This window comes from Lathamus discolor, chromosome 2 (assembly GCF_037157495.1).
Source record: "Lathamus discolor isolate bLatDis1 chromosome 2, bLatDis1.hap1, whole genome shotgun sequence".
Taxonomy (NCBI): Eukaryota; Metazoa; Chordata; class Aves; order Psittaciformes; family Psittacidae; genus Lathamus; species Lathamus discolor.
In genome coordinates this window covers 112,081,301-112,107,803 of record NC_088885.1, presented here as the reverse complement: position 1 = coordinate 112,107,803, position 26,503 = coordinate 112,081,301, and the positions used below count along the sequence as shown (strand labels likewise).

The following is a 26,503-nucleotide window of genomic DNA, read 5'->3' as shown; positions in this document are numbered from 1 at the left end:
AAAACAGTGATGTTAGTCTTGGACCCTCCTGAATTCTCATCACCCATATGGCACATCAGAAAAAAATAAGTGCCTTTATCTGTTTTGAAAACAAGTGTAACACACAAAAAGTACATGCTTTAATAGGAAAAAAACAATAGGAACAGTAGCAAGCAGTTATATTAACAGTGGATAGTGTCAATGGGAGTTTTGCCTGAGTAAAAACATCAGGTTTTGGCTCTTTCCCAAAGCACATTTATTTTTGGGTTAAGGCACAAACGTTCCTGGAAAATATTATTGTTACCAGGTCCAGTGCCTGGGAGCGTATTAATGGTCTTTTGGAAGAAAGTACACAGTGTTGCTTTAGAAAATCCCCTCACATGGAAGGAGGTTTATCTGACTCTCAAAACAAGGCAACGGTACTTTTTCATTTTTTAAAGAAACAGATGCAGGCAACCTAGCAATCATGAAGCTCTATGAAATTAACAATCCAGTATGCAGGTACAGGACTGAGTTAGAGACTTTCATGGCAACAGCAGTGCTCTTCTACGGAAATTATTCTTCACAATATTTTATTAGGCAGATTTTACGGATATTTTAATAAATAAATTCTACTTCAAAAGGCAACTACAGTCCCAGTCCTATATGCTCAAAACTCTGGATAACTCCCGAGGAGCTCAGATCTAGATTCTAACTACACCAGCATCGAAGGAGAATGTCAGCAGGAGCCATAGCCAGGAGTTTAAAATTCATCGAAACAATACAAGCCACAGTTCTGCATAGCAAGAAACAATGGCTAAAATCAGAACCTTTTCCAAATATCCATTGTATTATAAACTTGTGGCATTTTATAATTATTTTTCTTAAATAGCTACTTATTCTCGAATGGCAATTATCTGTTTCTACAGTCTTTATTTCCATGAGCAATTGTGATGCAGTAAGTTCTGCTATGTACATGGGAAACATTCAGAAAATGCGGTCAGCACCTTCAAACGCATATGGCTGAAGTGAGGTGTGTAAATCATGATAAAAATCAATACAGGTGACTCTGAGCAGCACCTACCACCACAGGGAATGGTGAAAGTTAGGAGGAGCCAGCTCACCCTCCAAAAATCTCACCAGCTACTTAAGTGCTTGGTTATGGACTCATTACTGTAGATTCAAGCTGTCGTAGCTGAAACATTCCTTCTAGTTTAGGTTTTTATTAAAACAGCAAACTGCTAAAACTGATGCTGTTTGCTTCCAGCATTACACCTTGCTTTCCTGAAAGCACTTACCTCTCCGTTTTCGAGAGGCAGAATGCAAGAGTACTCTGTGGTGCAAAGGACGTCGCTGTCCCTCCTCACCGGAAGATTGGCTTCCTTTCCGAAGTGCTGCAAGCAATCCGCTTTGGAGTCTAGTCGAGTGAGAACAAAATTATTTTTACACATGAAAATAAACACTATTGTTCTAATTTAAAATAATGAAGAAGTATCCCCTGTGTATTGAGGCAAATTCTCCCCCGAAACTGAGTAATAACAATGATTGTGTCGCTCATCACAGAAAAATGGAAATTCCTAAAAACAAATAATTTCTCATCCTAAGCAATTCAGTGGTGCCTGACAAGGTATGGCACAATATTTCTCATATCATCACAAAAAAGAAGCTATAGCATGTATTCCAAGGTTTTGCATTTGTAATTCACTTTGATTTTCGCAAGGAACTCGAGGGTCCCATGGGATGAAGGTACTGAGGTTCTGACATAGCCAAAACTCAAGACAAACAAAACAAAAGAATTTCTAACAGACTAAAAAATATTCATTGTCTGAGTTACTTTCAAAATATCATATTCAATTTTAGCTATACCCTTGTCACTAATTCATTGTGGATAACTAAGACAACAGAAATGTATTTGACATTCATGTCTTCACTGCAGCTGAAAACTTTAGCAAGCCCAAGGTCCAGTTTTGTTGCTTCTGGGTGAATGATTAAATAAACCTGTCCACAAAAGAGCACTGACACAAGGATGGATACTCACGAGCAAAATATTGCCAAGGAGTGAAAGTTCTTCCAAAGTCCACTGATCTTTCTAAGATCCAGAGATCTGGACGAGGAGAATTTGCAAACTTGATAAGGATATAGGCAACATGGAAGAGCTGGTAACAGAATATACACAGATCTTATCAGCAGCTTTTTGAACTCTATAAAAGTACCAGAATACTAACACTATGGAAAATAAATACATTTTCTTTAGTGTAGAGTGAGGAGGTTATCCTGTGCAGTTTCATTTCCATTAAAATAATAGGCCAGATTCTCAGCTGGCTGCCTCATCTGCCAACATGTTCCAATACATCAGGAAGGCTGCAATAACACTGTGTTAAATGCCATCTCTTTCATTTCAGAACAGCTCTGTTTTGCACATTATTGTTTGGGTGTGTTAAGGGTACCGTAGTGGAATTTACCCTGCCAACTCAACACAGCCTGACAAGCACTGAGTTCACCTCTTATGATACTAAATTAGCTACCTAAATAGCCAGACAGTATCTGCACATGGAAAAATAACTTACCACACAACAGTATCATGCAAAGTAAGTGGCAGACATCCTGTTGACAGAAGCAGGTCAGAGCCCAGAACTATGCACAATGACTGCACAGGTGGAATAATGCACTTGAATTATCAATGGAAAGTCTCTACACTGATTGTCAGAAATAAATGAATACCTTGGGGGCTGTGGCAAGATTGTTTTTACTGACTTTCTGATACTTTTTGTTTAAGTAACTTCCTCTACTTGACTGGCAAGTTTCACAGCAGGGATATTGGCCATACAGACATATGTCATCCAGTGTGGCCATTCAGTGTGAAGACTGGTATCCTCCCAAGAAGGCATAGTAGTTCAGAAATCCTAAAGGTAGTGCTTTATGTTCTTGCTCTTGGCCAGCTGAATCTTTCAGGGGGTATTGCCCAGTTCAAACCTTGCACTGGGCAGGCAACTATCCATTAATAGTCTTGCTTCCCCTATGTTTTATGGTATTTGGCAATCCCATCCTTACATATACAAGTGTAGATAACACTCTGTGTGTTGGTTGATACAGATTTAACCAAGACAATTTAACCAAGACAAATGGTTTAGAAATATCAAAAGGAAACAAAGGAAGCATATAGAAAAGGCATTGCCTTCTTCAGGGCCCCACTGCCTATAGTGATCTCGTGGAATCACTACAACAATGACCTTCTACCTACTCTCCAAAAAAGCAGATGACATCTGCTTCAGCTTGTCATACAGTTATTATATTCTTTTACACAGATGCTACTCAAAGTGCTGACACAGCCAGTTTTGTCCAGTCTCTCGTAACAAGTGATACCTTCCCATAAGCATGAGCAAAATAGTAGCAATGAATTCTATTTCCACAGTGCTTCCACTCTGCTGAAGGATATGACACAAGCTTACTGACATCAGTGTTAGCCTGGACTATATGCTTTAGATAAGAATCTAAAGAAAAAAGTGGCCAAAATGAAGGCATAGAATCATAGAATCATGGAAGAAAAAGACCTCTAAGATCATCAAGTCCAACCATTACCCCAGGACTACCAAGACCACCAGTAAACCATGTCACTAAGGGCCTCATCTACATGATTTCTGAACACTTACAGGAATGGTGATTCCACCAGTTTCCTAGGAAGCCTGCTCAATGCCTCATTACTCTCTCTTTAAAGAAATTTCTCCTAATATCCAATTCAAACCTCTCCTGGCTGAAGGCAAATACACTTATGTTAAATTTATGGTTGAGTTTCCCTCCTCCCCTCTCCAATAAAAGTACTCATTTTGACATTACATTCCATTGTAACCCTTTAATTTACAACAGTGACTATTAATATCACTACATAAAAGCTATTCAACATATTACTGCATGAGGCTTCACTGAGCCTGAATCTTTCATCACTATATTATTGCCATAAAAGCACAATCAAAAACCCACAAACCAACACTTTTTGAAGTGTAACAGTTAGACGTTTCTTTTTCATCATAGACTATCATGCTATCCTGAAACTTCATCTGCTTCTGAAGACAGAGTTCGGAAAAATACCTGGGGGAGTATTACTGTAAAACCTGCTGAGCATTAAGCAAGCCAAAGATGAGGGAACACCTGCTAAAATTAGGCAATCCAAAGAGTCAGGGGAAGGGCAATAAGCTTCAATCAGAAATTCTGCATTCCGAAGTTTAAAATATGTTAAATAACTATGTTGGGAAAATCAGGACCAATTAAAGGAATAAACGAGACTTCATTTGATACAAATATTTTAAACAAGTTGGGAATAGCCACTGTATAAGCAGGTCTGTTAACAGGATATGCACTGCCTCAGGGATCAACATTATAATTATTCAGGACTGTGATTGATTAGAAATGTAAATATAGTACAGAAGGTCAGGGAAGTAAAGCAGGCCTTTCGCTTTAAGGTTTTTTGCTTTTTCTCATATTACAAAGTACAGCAAAATGAGCATTTTTCTAGAAGAAATTTGACATCCCAAAGGGATTTTGACTTTCAAATTCACCCCTAGCTCTTGGGTAACAGAACCAGCAGCAGGTGGGTGCTCTGTTCCAACTGCATGGTAGTGAGCACTCAAACTTCCATCATAGTGCAGCTATTCAATTAAATATTGTCATCAGACCATGGCAAAGGCTCTACTGGGACTCTGCTCTTCGTCTTGAAGATGTAATGGCAGGAATGCAGCAAATTAAAAGCTATTGACACTGCACTAAGTTCTGCTTCCTCTAATTGTGAATATTTGATGATCAACTTCAAACTCACTGTTTCCCTGCACATTCATATACCTTACTTTTTGTCATGTTTTGCACATGCAAAAATAATTCCATATTTTGTTTGCAGAAAGATGGTGCATTATGTCAAAATAAAGAACAAGATGACTGCTCAAAGAGGAAAACTACGTCCCTACTATATTTTCAGTATAACAGCCTGTGGTTCTGCAAGGCATGCTTCTAACTCTAAGAACACTTCTTCCTTAAAAGCCAAAACCTCCATTTCAGCTCACTTGAGGGGGAATTGCATTCTGAAAATGTCTGCCTCTGTCAGCTACTGAGCAAGTCTGCATGACTAACATACACTAAGCTCTTCATTTTTATGACCCTGAAATAAGGTAAAGTGAATTGGGGTCTCAGTGCTTATCAGTTCCCTTGAATAGACTTACTCTGCCACAGCACTTAACTTTCTTCTTCATTATTAGTATTGTGCACTACTGTATGAATTTGGGCTATGAAAATACTAGGCAAAATGTCAAAAGTAAATCTCAAGTTCAAACAAATCCTAAGATTAAGCTTTAACTGGCTGAACAGAGATATGAGATAATGTCTGTGAAGTGGAAAAAACTACCCAATCCAACAACATAGGAATCCTACTAAACCCTCATCCATCCACCAACTAAAACGATCCCTTCATGATATCAGGACCTGAAGTAATTTTGTCCTTTGTCTTGGGTTTCCCTCATTTCCAAGTCAGGGAGGTCAGAGTAGCCTTTTCAAGTGGTACCAGAGTAAAGAGAAACACACAGCCTCATGCTAAGAAATCCTTTAGTAACTACAAGAATTCTAGCACATCATGGTCGGTCTCCAAGGAGCCCCAGGAGAAGAGGGCACCCAGGTGCAGACCCTGAAGCAGGTCTTTCAGAAGTTTACTCAACATATAAAAGATAAGGTGTCTGTCAACAGGTTCTCCAAAGTAGCTAACAAGTACACAGCGGGAATAGAAGTTTTGGATGGAGCAATGTGGATGATGATGCACAAGTGTTGGTCACAAATATGCTGAACTACACCACAAGACAAATTACAGCCTGCAGCCTAAACCTGCATCTTGCAGACACCATGACTGATGCAAGCAGCTCAGAAAGTAAGGTCTGCTTTCCTGGGAGGTGATTGCCTTCCCATGTCTATTCATAACACCCTGCTCTGCATTCAGTGTCCCTACTCTGTATGTCCAGCCTGAAAAGCACACTTCCCTACCGTTTCCTGGGAAAGAATGACTGAGAAATTCACTTCACAAGAGCACAAAGCACAAGGGGATGCAACACTACTCAACTCTACAGTGTAACAAAAAAAGCAGCAGAACTCAGAGAAAGGTCCAAAAACTGTGTGCTAAGCTAATGTGGACACTGTGGCCTAAAAATTCATCAACTTCTACACAGCTCCCCCTTCTTTTGTGGTACAGTGGAGAAAAGGAACCAAGAAAACAGGCATGTCATTAGTTTAATTAATAGAAATGCAAAATCAAAAATCACAGCAGTTTAGCTTAACTACTGATATTCTCCATCTCAAATTGTCTGGTCGTTCTGCACTGCTCCTTTACTGGATCCAAAAACTCTGAATTAAGGTACCCTCAAACTGAGAATCATCCTAGTCATGTGAGGGACAGGAGCATTAAGATCCCATGAGATGGAAGATGTAAAATAATTTGCGTCTGTATTGCCAAAAATAATGGCAGCTGAGTCTCACAGAGAAACATTTTCTTTAGTAATGCTTTCCCCTGCAGTCAACTCAATTGAAGGCCTATTCAAAAAAACCTGTCCTACATAATCAGTCAACAGTTACTGCTGTCTAAAACATACATGCATATGTACACGTGTATTTTGCAGTCCCCAGCATATATTTATAGTTGTATGTTTTCAGCTGGTGTGAACTGAAGAGCGTAACTAATTTCACTGGATGAGAGCCCAATTATGACAGCTGAGAATCTTTCCCTATGACTTAAAATACAGATGCAGAGGCTTTACTGTTAGCTACTTGCCTATTGCCTGCACAGGAAATACCGGTGTTCATGTTACTGTCACATTATTAATCCATGATACACGGGTTTTGCTGTCCCTTTCCTTTTAGACCATGTTATCGGTATTTTTCTGTGTATCTGGAAGATCTTACTGGATGATAGTTAAACCAGAAGGACCCCTAAGGCAGAAGCAGACTCCAAACATTATTCTCAAAATGTGTGTATGGTAAGAGATCACGAAAGCTCTTTCTGTGCCCATGGAAGAATGTGAAATGGAATCTAGAGGCCCAATATCATTTGAGCAGTCTCCTGTAACCTCAGGTTAAAGCGTTACAGTGCCTGTGGAAGAACACACACAGTCACTAAATCTGCGTGATACCAGTGGCAAGATCCCACATCATCAAAATTCCTGACAGAATATGATCATTTTCTTAAAGTTAACAAAGAAGCAAAAAAATACAGAACATAAACCAGACAAAAAAGCCGTGGTGCTGGAAGTTAAAATCGTCAGTTCAAACATCTCTCCCAATTGCATATAAATGCAAGATTTGATCAAACCTTACCCAATAGCTCATGCACTTACCTGTCCCAGATCTAAAGTGACATTGACTTCGTTGTACTTCAAGCCCATAGAAAGAGGAGGACTTTGCCACCAGCGCTCTGTGCCATCAATTGCGTTGGTTACGGGGTGAGCTTTATTGGGATCAGCAGCATTGCAGTAATCACAAAACTGTCCCTGTAAAACAGTAAGTTAAAAAGATGGTCTCAGCTGGAAACTTATGCACTGCAGGTGCATGCTGTTGTTAATTGAGATTCTGAACTAGAACATTGACTAAAAATTGAGCTTTTTTGGTTTTCTTATTATGTAGAATAATTTTCAATATATAAACCATTCCCCTGATGATGACACACTTGTACCCTGAAACACACTGATTTAAATTTTGGAATTCTCTCTAAGTAAACTATACCAAATCTTTATTAATGAATTTATTGATATTTTGGTGAAATTACCTATATTTAATCTGCAGGGGTGCCTGCAGGAAATTAATGAAACAAAGCTCCTTAAAACTGGATTAAGACCATCGAACAGATTTTCTTCAATTCTCCTAAAAGACCGTGAAATATCCACATATGTATGTAGGCTGGTATTGATAAAACCATCCAAAATACTCTGTTACTTGTCTATAGGTTTGGTGCTACAATTTTACAATGCTGCTTTCATTTTTTTCATGCCATTATAACGCATTCTGAATCAGAGACTTCTGAGCAATACCTACTTATGGAAAATGCAATGGACCCTATAGACTGTTCGCTTAAATTTTCCCTTTAAAGTAACCCATTGTATCTTCATTTGCAGAAGTTACCACCCAATTTCCAGCCCACAAACAAAGCCGTACTCTGGAGATGCCCTGATAATCTCTCTTTGGTAGTCTGTAAAGCTTTTTGTACTCTTCTGTACAGTTATGACCACTAAACCTCAGGAAACTTAATTGTCTTTTAACCTGGTATCCTGGCTTGCCCCACAAGCAGTATTTTTATCTTCAAGAAACTGCATTTTATAGTCTACCAACATAAGTGCTGAAGCATCATGACTAGTTATTAAGGGAACTTTCTGGTGTCCCATTCACTTCTCAATCCAGTTACTGGGTGGAAATAATCAATAAAAATGCTAAAATGTGCCAGGCACAGATCTTTGTAGAACCCCAATAGGAGAAAAAGGCATTTTAATTGAATGGCAGTACACCTTTAATGATTACTGCAGCTGCTCAGCTCCTTAATCCATTCGGCCTGTGAGGTGCTGACACTGCGCTGGACTCCTGTTTTAAATAAGGCAACATTTGCACCACTCCTTTTATCAACTAAGCATATTTTCATCAAAGAGATGTGACAAATCTTCTGTTGTTTCCACAACCCATGTGGCCTGGCATGAAGTGTGTTCCTACATTTCAAGGATTAACAGAATCCCATATAACTGCCATTATTTTGTTTGTCACTGCTGTCAAACTAACCAGTGTAAAGCAACTGGAGTAATCATACTCGTCCACTTGTAATAGCGGAGTAACATTAGGGCTCTCACATTCTTGCTGGGTATAGTCTTGCAACCTTGGTGAATTTAAGATGTCTAGCAGAATTTGTTTAACATATGCCATAGCTACTAATAGCTTGGAAACTACTTCATCCTTCTCATGTGATACAAATACACCATCTTGTGTCTTCCAAATACAAAACATAGATGTTCACCAAATATTTCTGCATCAGTAGTAATAATTTCAGCATCTGCATCAAGCAGTGGTCCATCCTCATCCTGCTCTTTTGAAAAGCACAGAATATGATGTTTCCAAGAAGACATGGCTACCCTTAGCTATACTGATCCAGCACTGCAGGCGTCAACCTGGCTGAGGGTTAACTCTTGGGAATTCAAAGAGCTGTATAGAGACTTACTAAATGCTCAAGTACATAGGTTGGTTAACTATGTCTGGGGTCATGTTATAATGCAATTCTCCTCCATCTCTGTTAGAGAACGTGGTTTGGCTGACTTTCATGCAAGCTACAATATGCCAGGACACGGCTGGATTCAGATACAGTTTGCTGCAGCAGACACCACATCAGTCCATGCTAGCTACAGGCAGCGTTGCCAATTTTTGCAGTGACGATAAAGAACATTATGTCATTATCTGCAAAATCCATACACTGAGAAATCAATCTGTGCACCAGTAACTGCAGTTGCCACCACATCAAAGCATCTTTCCTGACAAATGTGTACTTGGAGTTCTGACATATAATATGTTACAACAGTTCAGGCTTCCCCAGATAGCTTTATAATGTGCACGAAACATGGTCTTTAGATTTACATTCACGTCCACAATGATCAGGATGGAAATACATAGGAAACAGTTGCTGCTACAGCAGTTTCAGCTGTAATCTGGAAGCAGCCTCAGAGAAAGGCTAAGTGAGTAGCAAACAATGGTGAGTATTAAATACAAGGGTTACATTGACATGCACCTATGTGATTTCAGCACACCAGAGCACTTGATCTGAACTCAAGATACCATCTTTTTCTTTTGGGGCATGTAATTCAAAGAATTCCATTGCAACAGCTGGAGTTTCAGTTATTTAAAGTACATTCCAGCAATGGTGCCAACAAGGCAGCAAAACGAAAAATGAAAGAAAAGAAATTATTGGACAGAGCAGCCTTCCCTGCTTCCCACTGGCAGTATCTCAGGCACACCACGCTCAGCGCGTCTGCTACAGGACACGTCTCCATTCCAGGAGACTGGGCCTCTAGATTGTGTTTGATTTTGGCTGCAGTTCATCAGAAGGCAGGTGTGCATTTGCCGGTGACCTTGTTACCCTCCTTTCCCCTGGTTCTCCTGAGTGAAGGAGAAAACTGGAACTGCATGAAGGAGTTTGCTCAAATATGCCGGTGTAGCCCAGAGACATCCAGGGATGAAAATATCTCGCCTGTATGTTATAGAATATGACAACAATGAAGGATTTGTTCACTATTTAATACCTAGCAGTTCTGTGCCCACTGGCAGGGCAGGACAGGAATGCAGTTAAACTTTAATTCACACCCGGACACCGCTGCACACAGGTTGGCAGACAAAGCCAGGCATGCCATTTATCTATCTGCTGCTGAAATATTCTACAGTGCCATGCATCTCGTCACTCAACACTGTTCTTATTAAGTTATTGTCCCACCTGCCAATGTGCTAAACTAGGGAAACACACTGCTTCCCACATCATATGTCCAGCACTGCCTCAAGAGCCTCACAGGTTGAGCTGCCCATGAAGGCACTGTCCACCCCATTGGTCACCTTGCAGAAGAGCTTTATATGACCTCTAAGCTTTCTTTTTGGATTTGCTGAGTACTATGGGCTTCATGAAAAGATACATCACCAAATGACAAGCTAGATGAGACAAGCCAAGGGCAGAACAGTGGAAATAAAGCTGGGGCCTCTCTTCCTGTCTTTGCTTTATTTTCAATGTTTGGGATAGCACTGGCAACAGGACTGTCTGCTCCCTTTATCAGAATGAGGATCTCCCTTCAATGCCTTCTTTCCGGTTTCCTTATTCATAGAGCAACAGCCACAGTCCAGCCTTGTAGAGACCTCAGAAATGAGTGACCCGGGTTTACGGCATTGCTTTAACTTGAACTGGCCTGACACAGTGGCTATCACACCTATCACTTCATGTGTCTGACCTTCCCTCAGGCTCATAAGAAGCAACATGCGAATACTTGTGCTGATTTGAAATCCTTCTGTGTAAGCTCAGCTTCCATGCTTAATGCACTTCTCTCCCATTTCCCACGAAAGAAGAGATTCTCTTTATCTACAGTGTCTTTGGACTTGTGAGGTGGTGTAGCTTGAGAATACCTACATTGTGCTGTTATATATTCTGTAGCTGGATTTCCCTGACCTTTCAAAAGCCTTTCCAACCATTCTTGAACCACAACAACTATTGGTAAACCACAGGAGTATCCATGTTATGTATCTCAATGGGGCTTTGTTAAAACTGGAAAGAGACGCTGCTGTATCCATGCTTTCACAAATGCTGTAAGAGGCACAACATGCTTCCTTGTGCCAAGGCTAAGCTATCAGTAGTCCTGGGAATTTGAATTAGGCATGAACCATAACTGCCCTCTAACCTAGGACCGGTAAGGCAAATATTTAACAAGAGGAATACAAGCATATCCCTGTTACCCCTTTCTATAAATAACAAGCCCTCATATCCAGTGTTAGCATATAAAGGAAACAACTACAAAAACCATTGATGCAATGTGCATCACACAAGAGGCTTCTTTCTGCTTGCCTGACATATTTATTTGATATTTGCTTTGGCTGATTTTTGTTATACTGTGATTTCTGATATTCCAAGGCATGTTAGTATGAGATTTCACTGCAGTAGTGGTCTGTAGCGTGTTGGTGAGAGATCATTAGGCTTGCTTGAATAAGCTGGTGGCATGGTTGTTGCAGGAAACTCTAAAAATTGGTGGTGCGTTCAGAATGAAGGGATGGACGCCTAAACTTCAGAGGTGTGTTAGAAACAGAGAAACAAGCAACTTTCTGATTATCACAACCTTTGTTTGTAACTTTAGTCTAAGCCTGTAATACCTGTGACCCAGTCTTCCTATTAGTAAACCAGTGCATTACTCAGCCTGTAAGCACCTCCAAAGCACTTCAAGCATTTTATGTCTGAGGGCACTACACAGATGTACAGTAAACTGAGATCCCATGGTGAGGCAGGGAGGCATAGCAGAGAGGAGTTCAGGGCAAAGCACACTGCTGTCTGTGGCTAACGAGCTGCGAAGCCAGGCTGCACAGTAGTCCATGCTCCCTTCTGGCACATGACAAGCAGTACACATGCTGCACCTTCTTAGTCCTCTCCCCCTCTCTCGAGCAACTCTCCCCATTAAAAAATGAGAAGAAAAACTTTGTTATCCATAGCAACCTCTTCTTCAAGCAGATATTAGGGGTTATTTCACTACTAAAATGTACAGACACTTCATAAGACTTCAAAAGACTAATCCTTGCAAGATGCTAAAAATTTACTTGCATTCTTTCTGTATTGCCATGAGTCATAAAGTGGACCTTCAAGCTTTTGAATTCCCTTTCAGTCTGCAGTTTCATTCTGGCTCTCTTCTCCTCCCATCGAAAACAATACAAATAAAACCATTTTGGAAGGTCTGAGGCTTTAGGAAAGTCCCCCCTTTAGCAAAGTTCTGATCAAGCTGATACTGAACATCACAGAGTTTGGCGCATTTGTTGCTCCTTCTTTACCTTCTCGCAGACACGTTCATACAAGTTTCTACCAAAGTTAAAACGTATTTCCATTAACCCTTTGCCAGGAGTTTTACCGTTTATTGTTGTCTCTTGTGACTGGCACAAAGCATGTGCAATGAATGGTCTTATGCTATGAGAGAACGCTGACATCCTCGCTGCCCCGTGTGCTTGCATGCCCTGTCAGACTCCCAAGGAATCTCTGCCTTCCTCCCACAAGCAGTGCAAAGCACAGGCAATGGGCCTCACACTCAGTGCTTGTGAAATACCCCCAAGCCACCTGGCTGAAACTGCAGCTCTTCTCCCGCCGCTCCCCGGAAAGATGCCCGCTCTCCAGGGAGAGGCTGTCGCTGCACGACGTCCCCATCCACAGCCCCGTAGGCTCCTTACTTTACTCCCAGAGGCATCACGTTGCTCACTGCGGCCAAGCGCTGGGGCCACAAACACCGCTCGGCTTTAGCCCCTCCAGGCGGGACTAGAGGCTCACGCAGCCCAGGTTGCGGCCCGAGCAGCGGAGCCGGAGCAGGCGTACAGGGGTTAGGGGGAGTAGGGAGGCCAGGAGATGTAAGGGGCATAAGAGGGTGCCGGGACACCTGAGGGCAGATGCGCGGGCAGAAGCGCCGCTGCTCAACTCCATTCCTGCCCGGGGCTCCCCTGCGCGGGATCCCGCTGGCCCATGCCCCCCTTCCTCTCCCTTACGAGAAAACGAGACCACGCACCCCACGGTAACACCAGCACCCCTGGAGGACCCCCAGAAGTGGACATACACCCGGACACACACACATACAACCTGCGCCGGGACGGGGAGCCGGGTGCGAGGGAACGGGTGTCCCGGCGCCCCGAGCGCTGTCCATCCCGCCCTGTTACCTGGATGGCCTGCCCGAGGGGGGCGGCGGCCGGCCCCCCCACCAGCTTGCAGTACAGCTCCGAGCGGCCGCCGCCCGCCGCCTCCCCGCAGGTGGCCGTCGCCCAGATGCTGGCTGCGGCGGCCAGGTTGAAGTACGGCGGGTGGAGGCTGCGTCCCGTCCCGCGGGAGCCGGGGGGCTCCGGCTGCGCGGGGCAGAGGGCGAGGAGCTGCGGGAGCAGCGCCCAGAGAAGCGGGGAGCCCGGCGGCGCGGCCATCCTGCGCCGGGCGCTGCCCCACCGCCCCGGGGCGGCCCGACAGCGGCGGTGGGCGGGCGGGCCGGGCCGGGCCGGGAGGCGGCAGGAGGAGGCAGGGGCTGCCCCTGCTCTGCCAGCGCCTCCCCGCCTGCTGCCCGACTGCGGGGAGCGGGATGGGGCGGAGCGAGAGGCAGCCCCTGCGCCGCTCCCCCGGGGAGTAGGGGAAAGCAAGAGAAAGGAAGGGTCTCCTGGCCGGTGGTGTTGCCCCAGGGATGTGCCCTGACTCCCAGATCCCCGGGCATGGCTAGACGTAACACCCCTCCCCGGTCACTGCACGGCTTAGCAGGAGCTCTCTGATCTTCCCCTTCCTCGGTAAGTGTGCGAGTTCATACTGGTGGCAGACCGTGAAGAAACCTAAGAGCATCCAACCGTCGTAAGCCTGTCATGTCACATACGAGCAGCGAAGTTAAGGTTTCCCAGATTTCTCCTCATGCGGGGATATCTCTACGCAAGGTACATACACCCTGCTTCTACCAGCAAGTCCTTGAAAAGGCACCCTGCGTAGCTGTGCTGCAGGAATCGCAGCTCCTCTTACCTTGTTCCACGCTCTGAGGCTGCTGGAAACTGCGCAGTCCAAGCCACCCCGCTGCAATGCTCAGCCACTGCCCTCAGCTCCTTGTGAAATGGGTGTTCCTGCTCGCACAGGGCAGACAATGAACCTCCTGTCTTTGTGAAGGTATTTGGCATAGGCTTTGAGTAACACAGAAGCTGGGGGGGGGAACTTTGGGGAGGTAGAAGGAAGCCTAAGAACCATGTCATCCTTATCAGGAGTTGCACTGCTTAATGGCATTGCTCTCCAAAGTTTCATACCCATTCTCAATTCCAGCCCACCACATGCTCGCACATCAGGTGTTCGGTTCTCTCAATACGATTTGCAGGATTCAGGCACATAGTTATGGTTAGATACCTATAATATTTTAATAGTGATTCATGTGAGTAGCAAAGTATTTCGTAACTTTATGAGGGCTTTGCTACCTGGCACACAGCACTAGCGAGGGAGATCCCTGGTGCACTGTTTCAGGAAGCACCAGCCGCAAACTATTGATTTTTGGCTGCAAGAATATATCACCACCCTTGGTTTTGTGCCACCTGTGGCTTTAGCACACCACAGAGACATATCTGTGGGAGACAATTTTTGTGTCCTCCATACTTGGCTTTCATAAATGTAGCATGCTGCCAATTCAAATGTATCAGATTTGGCTTTTCTGACCGTAAGTGCGTTCAATTTCTAGAGCAACTGAAAAATATTCTCCTTTTGCAATTGCGATATTGTGGAAAATAAATCATCTTACTGCCCGTGTCCATCATAGTGCTTCCTGCAATACTTTGTACTTCATTTAACTATGAGAAGTCTGAATACAAAGAAACAACGCCATCTCCAGAAGTTCCATCAAACAAAATGCCATGCTATCAGGGTATTCACTGGTCTTTTCAACCTCTTGCTTGAAAATCATAAATATATCCTGGAGTATATATTTTTTACAAATGGAGATCTCAAAGTGCCTGATGTAAGTAGCTTTTAAGTCCAGAGCAAGCAAGCTCTTACAAAGGCCTGCCATCGGTTCGCTTGCTGAGTGTAAAATCATAGAATCAAAGCATCAGGGAATGATTTCTTTGTCCTCTTTTTTGTTAGAGGAATTAAATCAAACTGAATAAAAGCTGAGCAAAGCATGTTCCTGGTAGAAAAGAACTGCTTGGGTACTTTAAGGGAAGTCCATTATAAAGTACAATATTAAGAGTACAATAATTTAAGAGTAATCAGATTATCTCCAAGGTGGACATTCAGTCAGCAACCTCCCCCTGCTCCTGTTTATTTCCGACAAGCCATTAAAGATTTTCTCATCTTCAGCAAGAAACTTACTGTCTTGCACAGCGTTTGGGGAAATTAATTTATTCCAGTTATCCTGTTCATGCCTACAAACTCGACTCATTGTTGATTTTAATGACAAGGCATCTTTTGTTATGAATACTTCAAATGCAAAAGAAATAGCCTTTAGTGTGTTGGGACACACTTCTTGCACAGAGCCCTGCCTCTGCATGTGTGGGGATTGTAAACAGCACTATAATGTTTTGAGACTTGAACTCTTCTGCACCTCTCTCCCTGGTTTCCACAATAAGAAGGGTTTTCTGAGAAGCATAAACCTAGAATAATCATAGAATCATAGAATAGTTAGGGTTGGAAAGGACCTCAAGATCATCTAGTTCCAACCCCCCTGCCATGGGCAGGGACACCTCACACTAAACCATCCCACACAAGGCTTCATCTAACCTGGCCTTGAACACTGCCAGGGATGGAGCACTCACAACCTCCCTGGGCAACCGATTCCAGTGCCTCACCACCCTAACAGGAAAGAATTTCCTCCTTATATCCAATCTAAACTTCCCCTGTTTAAGTTTTAACCCGTTACCCCTTGTCCTGTCACTACAGTCCCTGATGAAGAGTCCCTCCCCAGCATCCCTATAGGCCCCCTTCAGGTACTGGAAGGCTGCTATGAGGTCCCCACGCAGCCTTCTCTTCTCCAGGCTGAACAGCGCCAACTTCCTCAGCCTGTCTTCATACGGGAGGTGCTCCAGTCCCCTGATCATCCTCGTGGCCCTCCTCTGGACTTGTTCCAACAGTTCCATGTCCTTTTTATGTTGAGGACACCAGAACTGCACACAATACTCCAGGTGAGGTCTCACAAGAGCAGAGTAGAGGGGCAGGATCACCTCCTTCGACCTACTGGTCACGCTCCTTTCGATGCAGCCCAGGATACGGTTGGCTTTCTGGGCTGCGAGCGCACACTGAAGCCGGCTCATGTTCATTTTCTCACTGACCAGCACCCCCAAGTCCTTCTCTGCAGGGCCGCTCTGAATCTCTTCTTTGCCCAGTCTGTAGCTGTGCCTGGGATTGCTCCGACCCAGGTGTAGGACCTTGCACTTGTCATGGTTGAACTTCATAAGGTTGGCATCAGCCCACCTCACAAGTGTGTCAAGGTCCCTCTGGATGGCATCCCTTCCCTCCAGCATATCAACCGGACCACACAGCTTGGTGTCATCGGCAAACTTGCTGAGGGCGCACTCAATCCCACTGTCCATGTCAGCGACGAAGATGTTAAACAAGACTGGTCCCAACACCGAATAAGGATAAGCAGAATATAAACCAGGTGATCCAAATACATCTGATGAAGCTTTTTTTAAAAAAACCCAACAAAATTCACAGAATATGTTATGAACGTATAGAAGGTAAGGCTCAGTAAACTAAGAGCTTGAGATCCTGTGTCTGCTGGAATCTGCTCCAAAGTTTCTTTGACCCTGCTTGTATGGAGTAATGCCTGACAAATTTTTCCTGGAGTAGTTCTGAAGGTAGTTCAAGTAAGGAATCCAGCTTCATGAGATCCTTTGCAATCTCACTATAGAGAGAAGAGAGCTGTTCGGTAGGTTGCACAGCACACAAGGCAGCCCGTGCTCACAAGAGATGTCCTTTCTCAAACAGGGACTGTCAGTGAATTTATTGGGAAGTATCACATGAGAAAACACAGCTTATGTGAGCAAGAACCTAAGACTTTAGTAAAATAATGACATGTTCTTGGATCTGGTTTCCTAAAAGTTAAAAACTTAAAACACATTCAGAAAATCAGCCCATCAGATAGAAAAACAGAGGAAGAAATCTTCCTGTTCTCTCCCTCATGAAATTATGTACATTTTGCTTAATGTGTATCTAGATTGAAAAAGATTTTGTTGACCTCCTATGTGATTTTTTTTTGTCCTTTTCTTAAACATTTATGCCAAAACAAGCTTTTTTTTGTTCCGTGTGTTTTCTAGAAATGGAGACTAAAATGCCACCTTTGAGATTTGGTTGAAAAAACCCTAGATATACCTGAAGATGTGGGCAGATTTTAGGGAAAATGATTATGACAACTTTTGCCTTTCACTCAAAGCTGTTGGACAAAATGTTTATAGCGGCATTCCCAACACAGGTACTCAGCAACTTGATTCGCATCAAAAATCTAAGTAACCAAGAATTTTATTTAGGGGCCCTGGAGCTACATAAAGCCAGAGTGAATTATGTATATGAGGAAACAGACAGGAGCAGATGTGTACATGGGGATGATAACAACAGCATGGCCTGTCACTAGCAGATGTAAAACTGAATGTTTTCACTGCTATCCCAGTCTGACAGCACTGTGCAGGCTGTGGTGTGACCACACAAGGATGAGTCTAGCTTGGCTTCTGCAGGGTTTTAGGACCACAGGAAGGAAGAGTAGAGTGAGAAGAATGAAGGAGTGGGATTTTTTTTCTTGAATGCAACTCTCCACGTTTCTAAACTCCTTATCTCTTTGGTTTTTAATCTATTTTAAGCCGAATCCAAACCCAGTAGAACACACAGCAAAGCACTTATGACTTCATTGAGCCTTTGCCCACCCTGTCTAATGTAGAACTTCATCCTGTAAAAAGGTCAGTATCAATAATTCATGGAATGATACTTCATCTTCCCTTCATGTCATCTTTTGTTGTAATTGCAGGTTCCTGAAACACAGATAAGATTTTACTAGCTGGCAGCTCTCAGCAATCAGCATTTTTAAGACAGTGGCTCTCTGTGGAAAACACTCTCCTCCAGATACCTGCTCTTTTGTCCTCCCAGCAAATCCTCTCATTTTTCCTTCAGCCTTCATAAGGTGTGCTTTCCTTGCCTTTTCCTGTCTGCAAGGAGTAGACGTTATTTGATGGATGCCAAGCAATTTATGAATAAATGTAGGCAATTGAAAATGTTTCTGAATCTGTATTATTTTGATGTAAACTGATCACGTTGCATTAGTAGGCATTTACACTGCTGTGATTACAGATCATTTTTTGTGTTTGTGCTTTCCATTTTAAAAGACGTTCATTTAACAATGGATTTAAAATTTCAAGTCAAGAATGCTTGCACAAGTAGTAACAAACTATAATAGAGCCTTTTCCAAGTCCATGACAGGTTAAGTGCCATTTTTTTGTGCCTTTTGGTCTCTCTTGAAATGTTCTAGGTACAAACATCTTACTTGTGAGTGCCCCCGACTTGATAGGATTGCGAAAAAAAACCTTAAAAATGTCTGCTTTGGTACTTCAGACCCCCTTGCTGCAAAGAAGTACTAAGCCAAAAAGAGGAGGGAATGTGAATGTTTGGTGTTTTACATTTTCAGGAGAAGGCAAATTGCCATTTCAAGGCAAAAACATGAGTCCCCATCAGTAGCCAGTGTGTAGAGGTCATGCCAGTTCCTTCCAGTCTTGATCCTTGTATGTCTATCCAGTGAGTATCCTAGGGGCTAGGGCAATGCTGGAAGTGAGACAACTTCTTTGCCATTCAGTTCCAATGAATAAGTCAAGAGGAGCACACTGGGGAATGCAGCTAAAGGTGTAGCTACCTTAAGACTCCCTAAGCAAATTACACTTGGCAGCGCAGTCATCCCCGGCTAGTAGAAATTCAGGTGTCAAGCCTCCCAGGGCCCCCGGGTGACACTGCCATGGGCACCAACAGATTACTTTCCCAGTGAAAACCTTTTTTAGGCTTTGTGTAAAGTTTGGGGCACATTGAAGCCTGAGGCATCCTAGTCATTCTTGTTTCTGGGCCATCAGCTGCTGTCTATGTGCTATCAGTCCCGGACAAGTTAGTGGATAAATGACAGATGCTACTTTGTCCCTTTAGTAAATCATTGGCAGACATGGATCAGCATTTTGAGATGTTAGGGATGTGCTTTAGTAGTGGAGTTGGCAGTATTTGGTTTACAGTTGATGACCTTAAAGGTTTTTTTAAATCTAAATGATTCCATGATTCTTTGATTCTCCAGTATGTTGACTACTCAAAGAAACTTCCTAATGGGCAATATTAAAATCCGTCCACCTTATATTTTTGTGTCTTAATGGTTTTTCTGATTGTTCTTGGCTTTCTGTACTTTTTTATGGAGTTGCTCATGGATTTAAAGTTCAAAAAGAAGAAAACAAGTCTTGGTCATATAATGGCTGATTCTTTGTGAAGAAGCATGTGCTGCCTTTGGTCAGTCCTGATGACTTGTCAGTCAAACATCAATTTCTGGTATCTGTGTCCAGCAAAGGCTTTGTATTTTTAGGTAATGTTACTGTCACACATTTAGAAACCACCTCAGGTTTACTTCAACATCAGCTCTAGCATGCCCATCGTCTCATCAAGTTCATAAGTTTTAAATAGAACCTTATGTTTAAATGTGCTAAGGAGCAAGACCTTCAGCAGTATAAATTGAGGAGACTCCGGTGTTAAATCAGCTTACTCCAGCTGAGGATCAGGTGGCAAATGTAACTAAGAATTCAAACATACTAAGTTCAAGAAGATTAAGATTTACTTATTTTTAGTTTTGGAACTTGGAAAAGATAGTAAATTTAGAACAAATCCCTTGTGAACATGCAGAAAATTCAATGCAGAATACCTTTGCTATGGTTTCTTTTAAAGTATAATTATAGGTTTCCACAACACAGATATAACACACTATCACAATTCTCTATGGAAGTGGTATTTATAATTATAAGAGTTACAACTCATAAATGTTGGGGGGAGGGAAGGGTTGTTTTATTTTTTAATAACAGTTAGTTTTAGCCATGTTAATTATCAGGCACTTCATTAGGAGATGTGATAGTGCTAGCTTTTTAGCTCTGCTGTAATATTATTTTGTCATTTGGGTATTTTATCATACAGTCATATCCCTCTGTTCTTTAGCCACATTCTTTCTTTTCAATTAGGGGACTGATTTCCTGCCAGCAGGGCATAAGACAGAGAACCTGAACAGACTGAGCTGTATCCAGTAACTCAAATTTTGCACCTGGCAAAGTAAGTAGTCTCTGTCTCACATGTGTAGAGATGACACCTATCGAACCTGCTTATGCCCTGTCACCCTTACCCTCAGCCGAAGGTCCAAAGTCCCTTCCTTTGAGGACCTCGACTCAAGTGAGGATGAAGTCAGTCTCCCAGATCAGTTTTAATAAGCAGGGTAAGTTCCTAGGGAGCCATCTGGACCTTGAAAGTTATGCTCTGCAATGGCTTCTGTTTTCCTTGGACAAGGCTTTTGGGACAGAGAAGAAATCACCCATGCAGTTCTGCCGATCAGAATGTCTCATGTGAATGCGACATCAAGAACCTTATGCTTCTGTGCTTAACACAGAGCAGTCTTGTGCAGCTTTGTTGCCCTTCAACAAATCTGTTTACTTAGGCTTAAAAAATAGCTAAAATTTGGCCCGATTTCTTATACTGGGTTTTTTTTTCTGTCTTTGTTAATGAACATATGCAAATCTTCTACTTCCAAGAATAGGAATCAATTATATTCTGTGGGGAAAAAACAGCAAACTCTGGATCATCTGTTGGTTTTCCTACCCATGGTGGCATATGGGATACATCACGCATTGTTCTCACACTCCTATGGTATGTATGTTCTCAGACCCACATCACCTCCTACAGTAGAATTATATACAATAATATATAAGCAATGCCAAGGAAAAAAATGGACACAATATGATTTTGTTTGAATATGACTTTATATTTCAAGAACTTCACTGCCTGTCAAGTTCAGATTCTTCATGGACTCAGATGGTCATTTTCATTATCTGCACCAGTATCAGCCAGGAGTTAAGTGGAATTAGAAAGCCTGCAAACCCAAAGTACCAGAAGGCAGGCTCACCAGCTTCTCTCTGGCTGAGCAGATGGAAAATAGATAAACAATTAACTTCAGACTGAGTCATAAAATCAACATAATACAGAGGATAAGCAGGGAAAGGAAATGAGAGATGAAGAAAATATACAGTTACAATCTGTACATGCTGTCTTAGAGCAATAAAACTTCAGGAGACCAAAATTCCAAGACTGGGAGGAGAAGGATAACAAATTTTAAAGCATGATGTACAGATACTGACACAGAGATGTTTAAGTTCAGGTTTTGAAGGCTGAAAGGTATTTGGACTATAGTGACAATGGCATGCTGGGGCTTATACTGGACTGGAAATTGGTCTTAGATGGTGGTTGTAGTCCTTTCATTGATTTTCTTGACTTATCATTCTCTGCGGCTAAAAGAATTAATTTTCTGGGGAAAATGGAAAAGAGGAACTAAAAAAGCAAATTCATTGACACACATAATAAACAGGGGAAGTTTAAATTGGATATAAGGAGGAAATTCTTTCTTGCTAGGGTGGTGAGGCACTGGAATCGGTTGCCCAGGGAGGTTGTGAGTGCTCCATCCCTGGCAGTATTCAAGGCCAGGTTGGATGAAGCCTTGTGTGGGATGGTTTAGTGTGAGGTGTCCCTGCCCATGGCAGGGGGGTTCGAACTAGATGATCTTGAGGTCCTTTCCAACCCTAACTATTCTATGATTCTCTGATTCTATAATGATTTGAGGGATTATTCTGCACTACTGATTGCAGTGCAATGTTAATTTCTCTCTGATTCACAGGTCACAAGCCCATGCATCAGTTTGAAGGAAGTTAATAAATCTGACATGGTCACTAACAGTTAGGTACCTTACGCTGTCTTATACCACCACATTTGATACGAAATTTGGTATCAGAGGAGGCCTCAGCATGAGAACCATAGAGTGAAAAGAAAGATTCAAGGTACCAGCTCCCTAGAAGAATGAATGCATACAGTTAGGATCATGTTGGGTAAACTCTTCCTACTATTAAATAAACTTTTTCTTTTTCAGGTCCAGTTTTGTATATTCTCCATTCTATTTTTAAAAGGTTTATGGGATACGTAAATATTTCGTTCAGTCTTCCTCAGAAGTTCATAGGATTTGTTTCTAAACTAATTTTTGCTATTCCTCTTATTATCACTATTCATTTCTAAGAGCATCTTCCAAAATAAAGAGTAGCTCAAAGTACACTCTTTATACACTTGTTTCAGTAAAATAGGCCTGTATTTTTAAAAATATAATAGAAGGAAGAAACAGCCCATATGGTTATGTTACAGTTTAGCAAGGGAAAGGTTAATGCAAATGTTTTATAGGATGCTTTATCAAAGTTAAGGCTGATGATTTAAATGCATTTACTTGAGCAAGAAAAAATTAAATTAACAGTGCATAATCATAAGAATTTCTTTGCAGGATATTTATGATTTATATCTTTTGGGGGGGGGAATGAGAGGAATAGATTAATTATGATCTTATGATATAAGAAGCTAAGCTTTAGTTACATTGTTTTAAAATTCTAGTGTTTCACAAATCTCACCAGAACAATGATTATGCAAACTTCAAGACTTCTCAGTCTAGTAAATCTCGCAACTGCAGGTAATGCAAAAGATAGACTATATTTTAGAAGACTAATAATATGCTGGAAAGATCCCACTATTTCAGCATCAACTGGAAGAGTACTTGCTACAGACTTCCTATTGTTTTCATAATTTAAAATCAGGCATATCTTAAATGACTGCTCTGCTTCTTTCATAAAGAAATGAATGCATAAAGGTAAACTGATTGAAGATATACTGACTTGCTGTAACTCTGGGAAAGACAGACTGACCATTCATTTCATCCACTATTTAGAGCATCTTTCTCTGCACAGGCACTCAACAGAGTCTGAACATATGCCTTTAAACTGCAAGAGAGTAGATTTAGATTAGATATTAGCTATAAATTCTTCACCATGAGGGTGGTGAGGCACCGGCACAGGTTGCTCAGAGAGGTTGTGGCTGCCCCATCCCTGGCAGCGTTCAAGGCCAAGCTGAATGGGGCTTTGTGCAACCTGGTGTAGTGGAAAGGGTCCCTGCTCATGGCAGGAACTAGAAGACCCAACAATCAAGGAAAGAGAAGTTTTAGAGTTGCTCTCTTACTACTATGTGCTTACAACTATATTGAATCTTGCTGACAAAAAACAATGTGCAAAAACCTTAGGCTGATGCTTTCAAAAGAGGACTTTGTCTTGTGTGTCTGCATTTTGAGTTACAAGGCAAGAGAATGGCTGTATGTCCATAGTGTTGATGCATTTGCTTCTAATATTACCTCTAGAAAGTGCTGACATTTTTAAATGTGTATCTGCTTGTCCATTGCTATTTTTAAAAGCAAGTAGAAATGAATGTAGTATTTGCATAAGTACTTGTAGATATTTGGATTGAGATCATAGAATCACAGAATGGTTTTGGTTGGAAGGGACTTTAAAGATCATCTATTTCCAACCCCCTGCCATAGGCAGGGACACTTTTCACTAGACCAGGTTGCTCAAAGCCTTGAACACTGCCAGGGATGGGGCATCTCCAAATGAATGTTTTGGATAACCCAAAATTTGTGCCACTTCTTTTAATTCTCCATGTATAGCTATGCCTGAGCTGTTCTGGCTTAGGGGAGGTTTGTCTGTAACTTAAAGACTTTTGTCTGTGGCTTTTAAAGGCAGTGGTTTCCTTTGTTCCAGCAATTCATTTTAGGTAGCCTTCAGATTTGTGCAAAACAATGTGACTCAGGACATTTGAAATTATCACTGTGATGAAATATTAGGCGATAGGAATGCAGCCTGCTGCCCTGCAGATGAATTCTGCCAAAGAGGTAGCAAATCCCAACCAGTTCAAACATCTTGCAATCTTAAATATCCTGCCAAGAATCAGGAATAGGGGAGATGTGGGTAGCGTGACCACATAGCCCTAAAATGCAGTATTGCCACTGCGCTGAGTTTGCAAGGCTTGTCAGGACTGAGGCTTGTCAAGCTTGCTCTCTTTAAACCTTTCTTGACCTCCCCTCAACTTTGTTTTACATGGTTTAGCCATAACACCAGTTTTTCTAAGTGACCAAGTGTCTACAGGTAACTGGTTTTACTTTTGTCTTCCTTTGTGCAGTATCACCATGGCTTTATGCCGCTAACATGATGGGGCAGTTTTAGCTGTACTGTTATTAATGTTGACTGGTTTTCTGCATAGCCTTATTTTTTTCTTTTTCTGCAATAATTATATGTGCTTTAGTAGTGATTCTTGGATTACTGCTAAGATTCAGTTATACTAATTATAAATTCTTGGATTTTTATATATATGAGATGTGTTTCCCCTTTGCCCATATCAAGATTTTGAGTGTAACAATAGACAGAGTTATACACCAGAAAAGGTAGTTTCTATATGCTTTCTGGGATAAACCTTCAAAGGGTCACCAAAAAGGAACATACCTTACATATGTATTTGTTTATTCATTGAATCATAGAACAGTTAAGGTTGGAAAGAACCTTAAGATCATCTAGTTCCAACCCCCCTGCCATGGGCAGGGACGCCTCACACTATACCATGTTGCTCAAGGCTCTGTCCAACCTGGCCTTTCTGTCAAGGTGCAGGGGGATATGAAAACAGCAAAATCACAGCAGACCATGTACAATTGGAAATAGGTGCAGTTTCGGAGTTTGTGGGCAAATTAAGAAAGGCATTTCAAAATTTATTTCTTGATATTTAAAATCAATACAAACCAAACCCCCCCTGTACTGCCCTAGTCTGATTTTTGTTGTTCATCCAGAGAATTCGTTACTTTTCTTTGTCAGAAAATTTTACATTCTGAGTGATGAATGTGAAAAGCTTGGCATGCTGTTCACAACAGATTGAATAAATACAGGGATTTTCCAGGGGTGAGGCAGGGAGTGTGTACTGCTTAGTAATACTTTCCTCTATCAGCAGGCAAGCACCACTGTGTGACCGGATCAGAGCAAAGATGACTCTAAACAATGCAATATCTACTGAGTTTATTCAGTAGTTTTAAGACAAAATCAGAATGATCACCCATGTTTGTATGATCTTAGTAATTAAGGCGAGGTTCACACCAGGCCATACATCCTGAGATGAGCTTCTGCTATTAGTAGCTCTCATCTGCTTGCCTGCAGTTTGCTTTACTGTATGCACAGATGAATATTGCCTCAGGGAAAAAATCTGCAGAAAATCCTCCACTTGCAGATTAGTGAAATAAACTAATTGGATCTCAGTGCGAGTATATTCTCTCAATGCACATACATAATTTTCTCGTCAGTGGCATTTATGTGTGCACATCAAAAGAGGAAAATCCCTAAGGGCTCAGTTAAAACCAACAATAGCAAAGAAATTCAGGAATCTCCCACCAGGGCATGCCCCGTTTTGCCTACTTTATATCACGCAGAGTTTGAATGAAATCTGCAGCAGCCAGGCAGAACAGGACATGCATTGGCTGTATGGCTGTTCATTTCTGAAGGCTTAAAATTAAGCCCTTAAGAACTTACTGTCTTCCTCATGAGAGCACATGGCCCATGGGAGGTAGTGTCACGAACATAACACGCAACGTGAAAGAACTCTCCTCCTTGTGTGTTTGTGCAGTTGGGTATACTCACAGCGATCCCTTTTAACAGGTTTTTCCTAGATATGAAGGGAAAAGGCTGTGAAATACCAAAGAGGTGTCATGGAGCTGACATTAAGTCAGTGATGAGACTCAGGCTGGGGGTGCCTGGGTTTGGACCATTTTAGTGCTATTTCTGAGTGATGGGTGCCTGACCTATAGGTCTGAACCAGAAGCGGCTGAGCAGTGTGTGCTCCCACTGTGGGGCCCTACTGTTTGCTGTGGGATGCTGCTGCTGGAACAGGGATACAGGAGAGTGGTGATGATAATAATAATAATAATAACAATAATAGCAATAACAATAATAATAACGTCAATAATCATAGAATAATAATACAATAACAGTACCAGAATAATAATAGTAATACAAATAATAATTACATAATCCCACACTCCCAAAGAAAACCTTTAAAGAGGAAACCCAACCAGAAACCCATAGGCATAAAGTGATGCGGGAGGGAGGCGCTGGCCCCGCCCGCCGCCCCGGCCCCGCGCAGCCCCGGGCCGCGGAGGCGGAGCGCTGAGATGCGATGCGCAGG

The 26,503-nt window shown here is 42.1% G+C and overlaps 1 protein-coding gene across 1 annotated transcript in view; it reads right to left on the bottom strand.

Annotated features, from left to right (window-relative positions):
- LAMA3 (laminin subunit alpha 3) overlaps positions 1–13,635 on the bottom strand; it is a 106,085-nt gene extending 92,450 nt beyond the window's left edge. Inside the window, exons 1-4 of the mRNA XM_065668132.1 lie at positions 13,381–13,635; positions 7,317–7,469; positions 1,997–2,114; positions 1,257–1,375 (exon numbers count right to left, since the gene is read on the bottom strand). Of these exons, the coding sequence (XP_065524204.1) occupies positions 1,257–1,375; positions 1,997–2,114; positions 7,317–7,469; positions 13,381–13,635 (645 nt within the window). The remainder of the gene's footprint in view (positions 1–1,256; positions 1,376–1,996; positions 2,115–7,316; positions 7,470–13,380) is intronic.
- Positions 13,636–26,503: the final 12,868 nt, after the last annotated feature.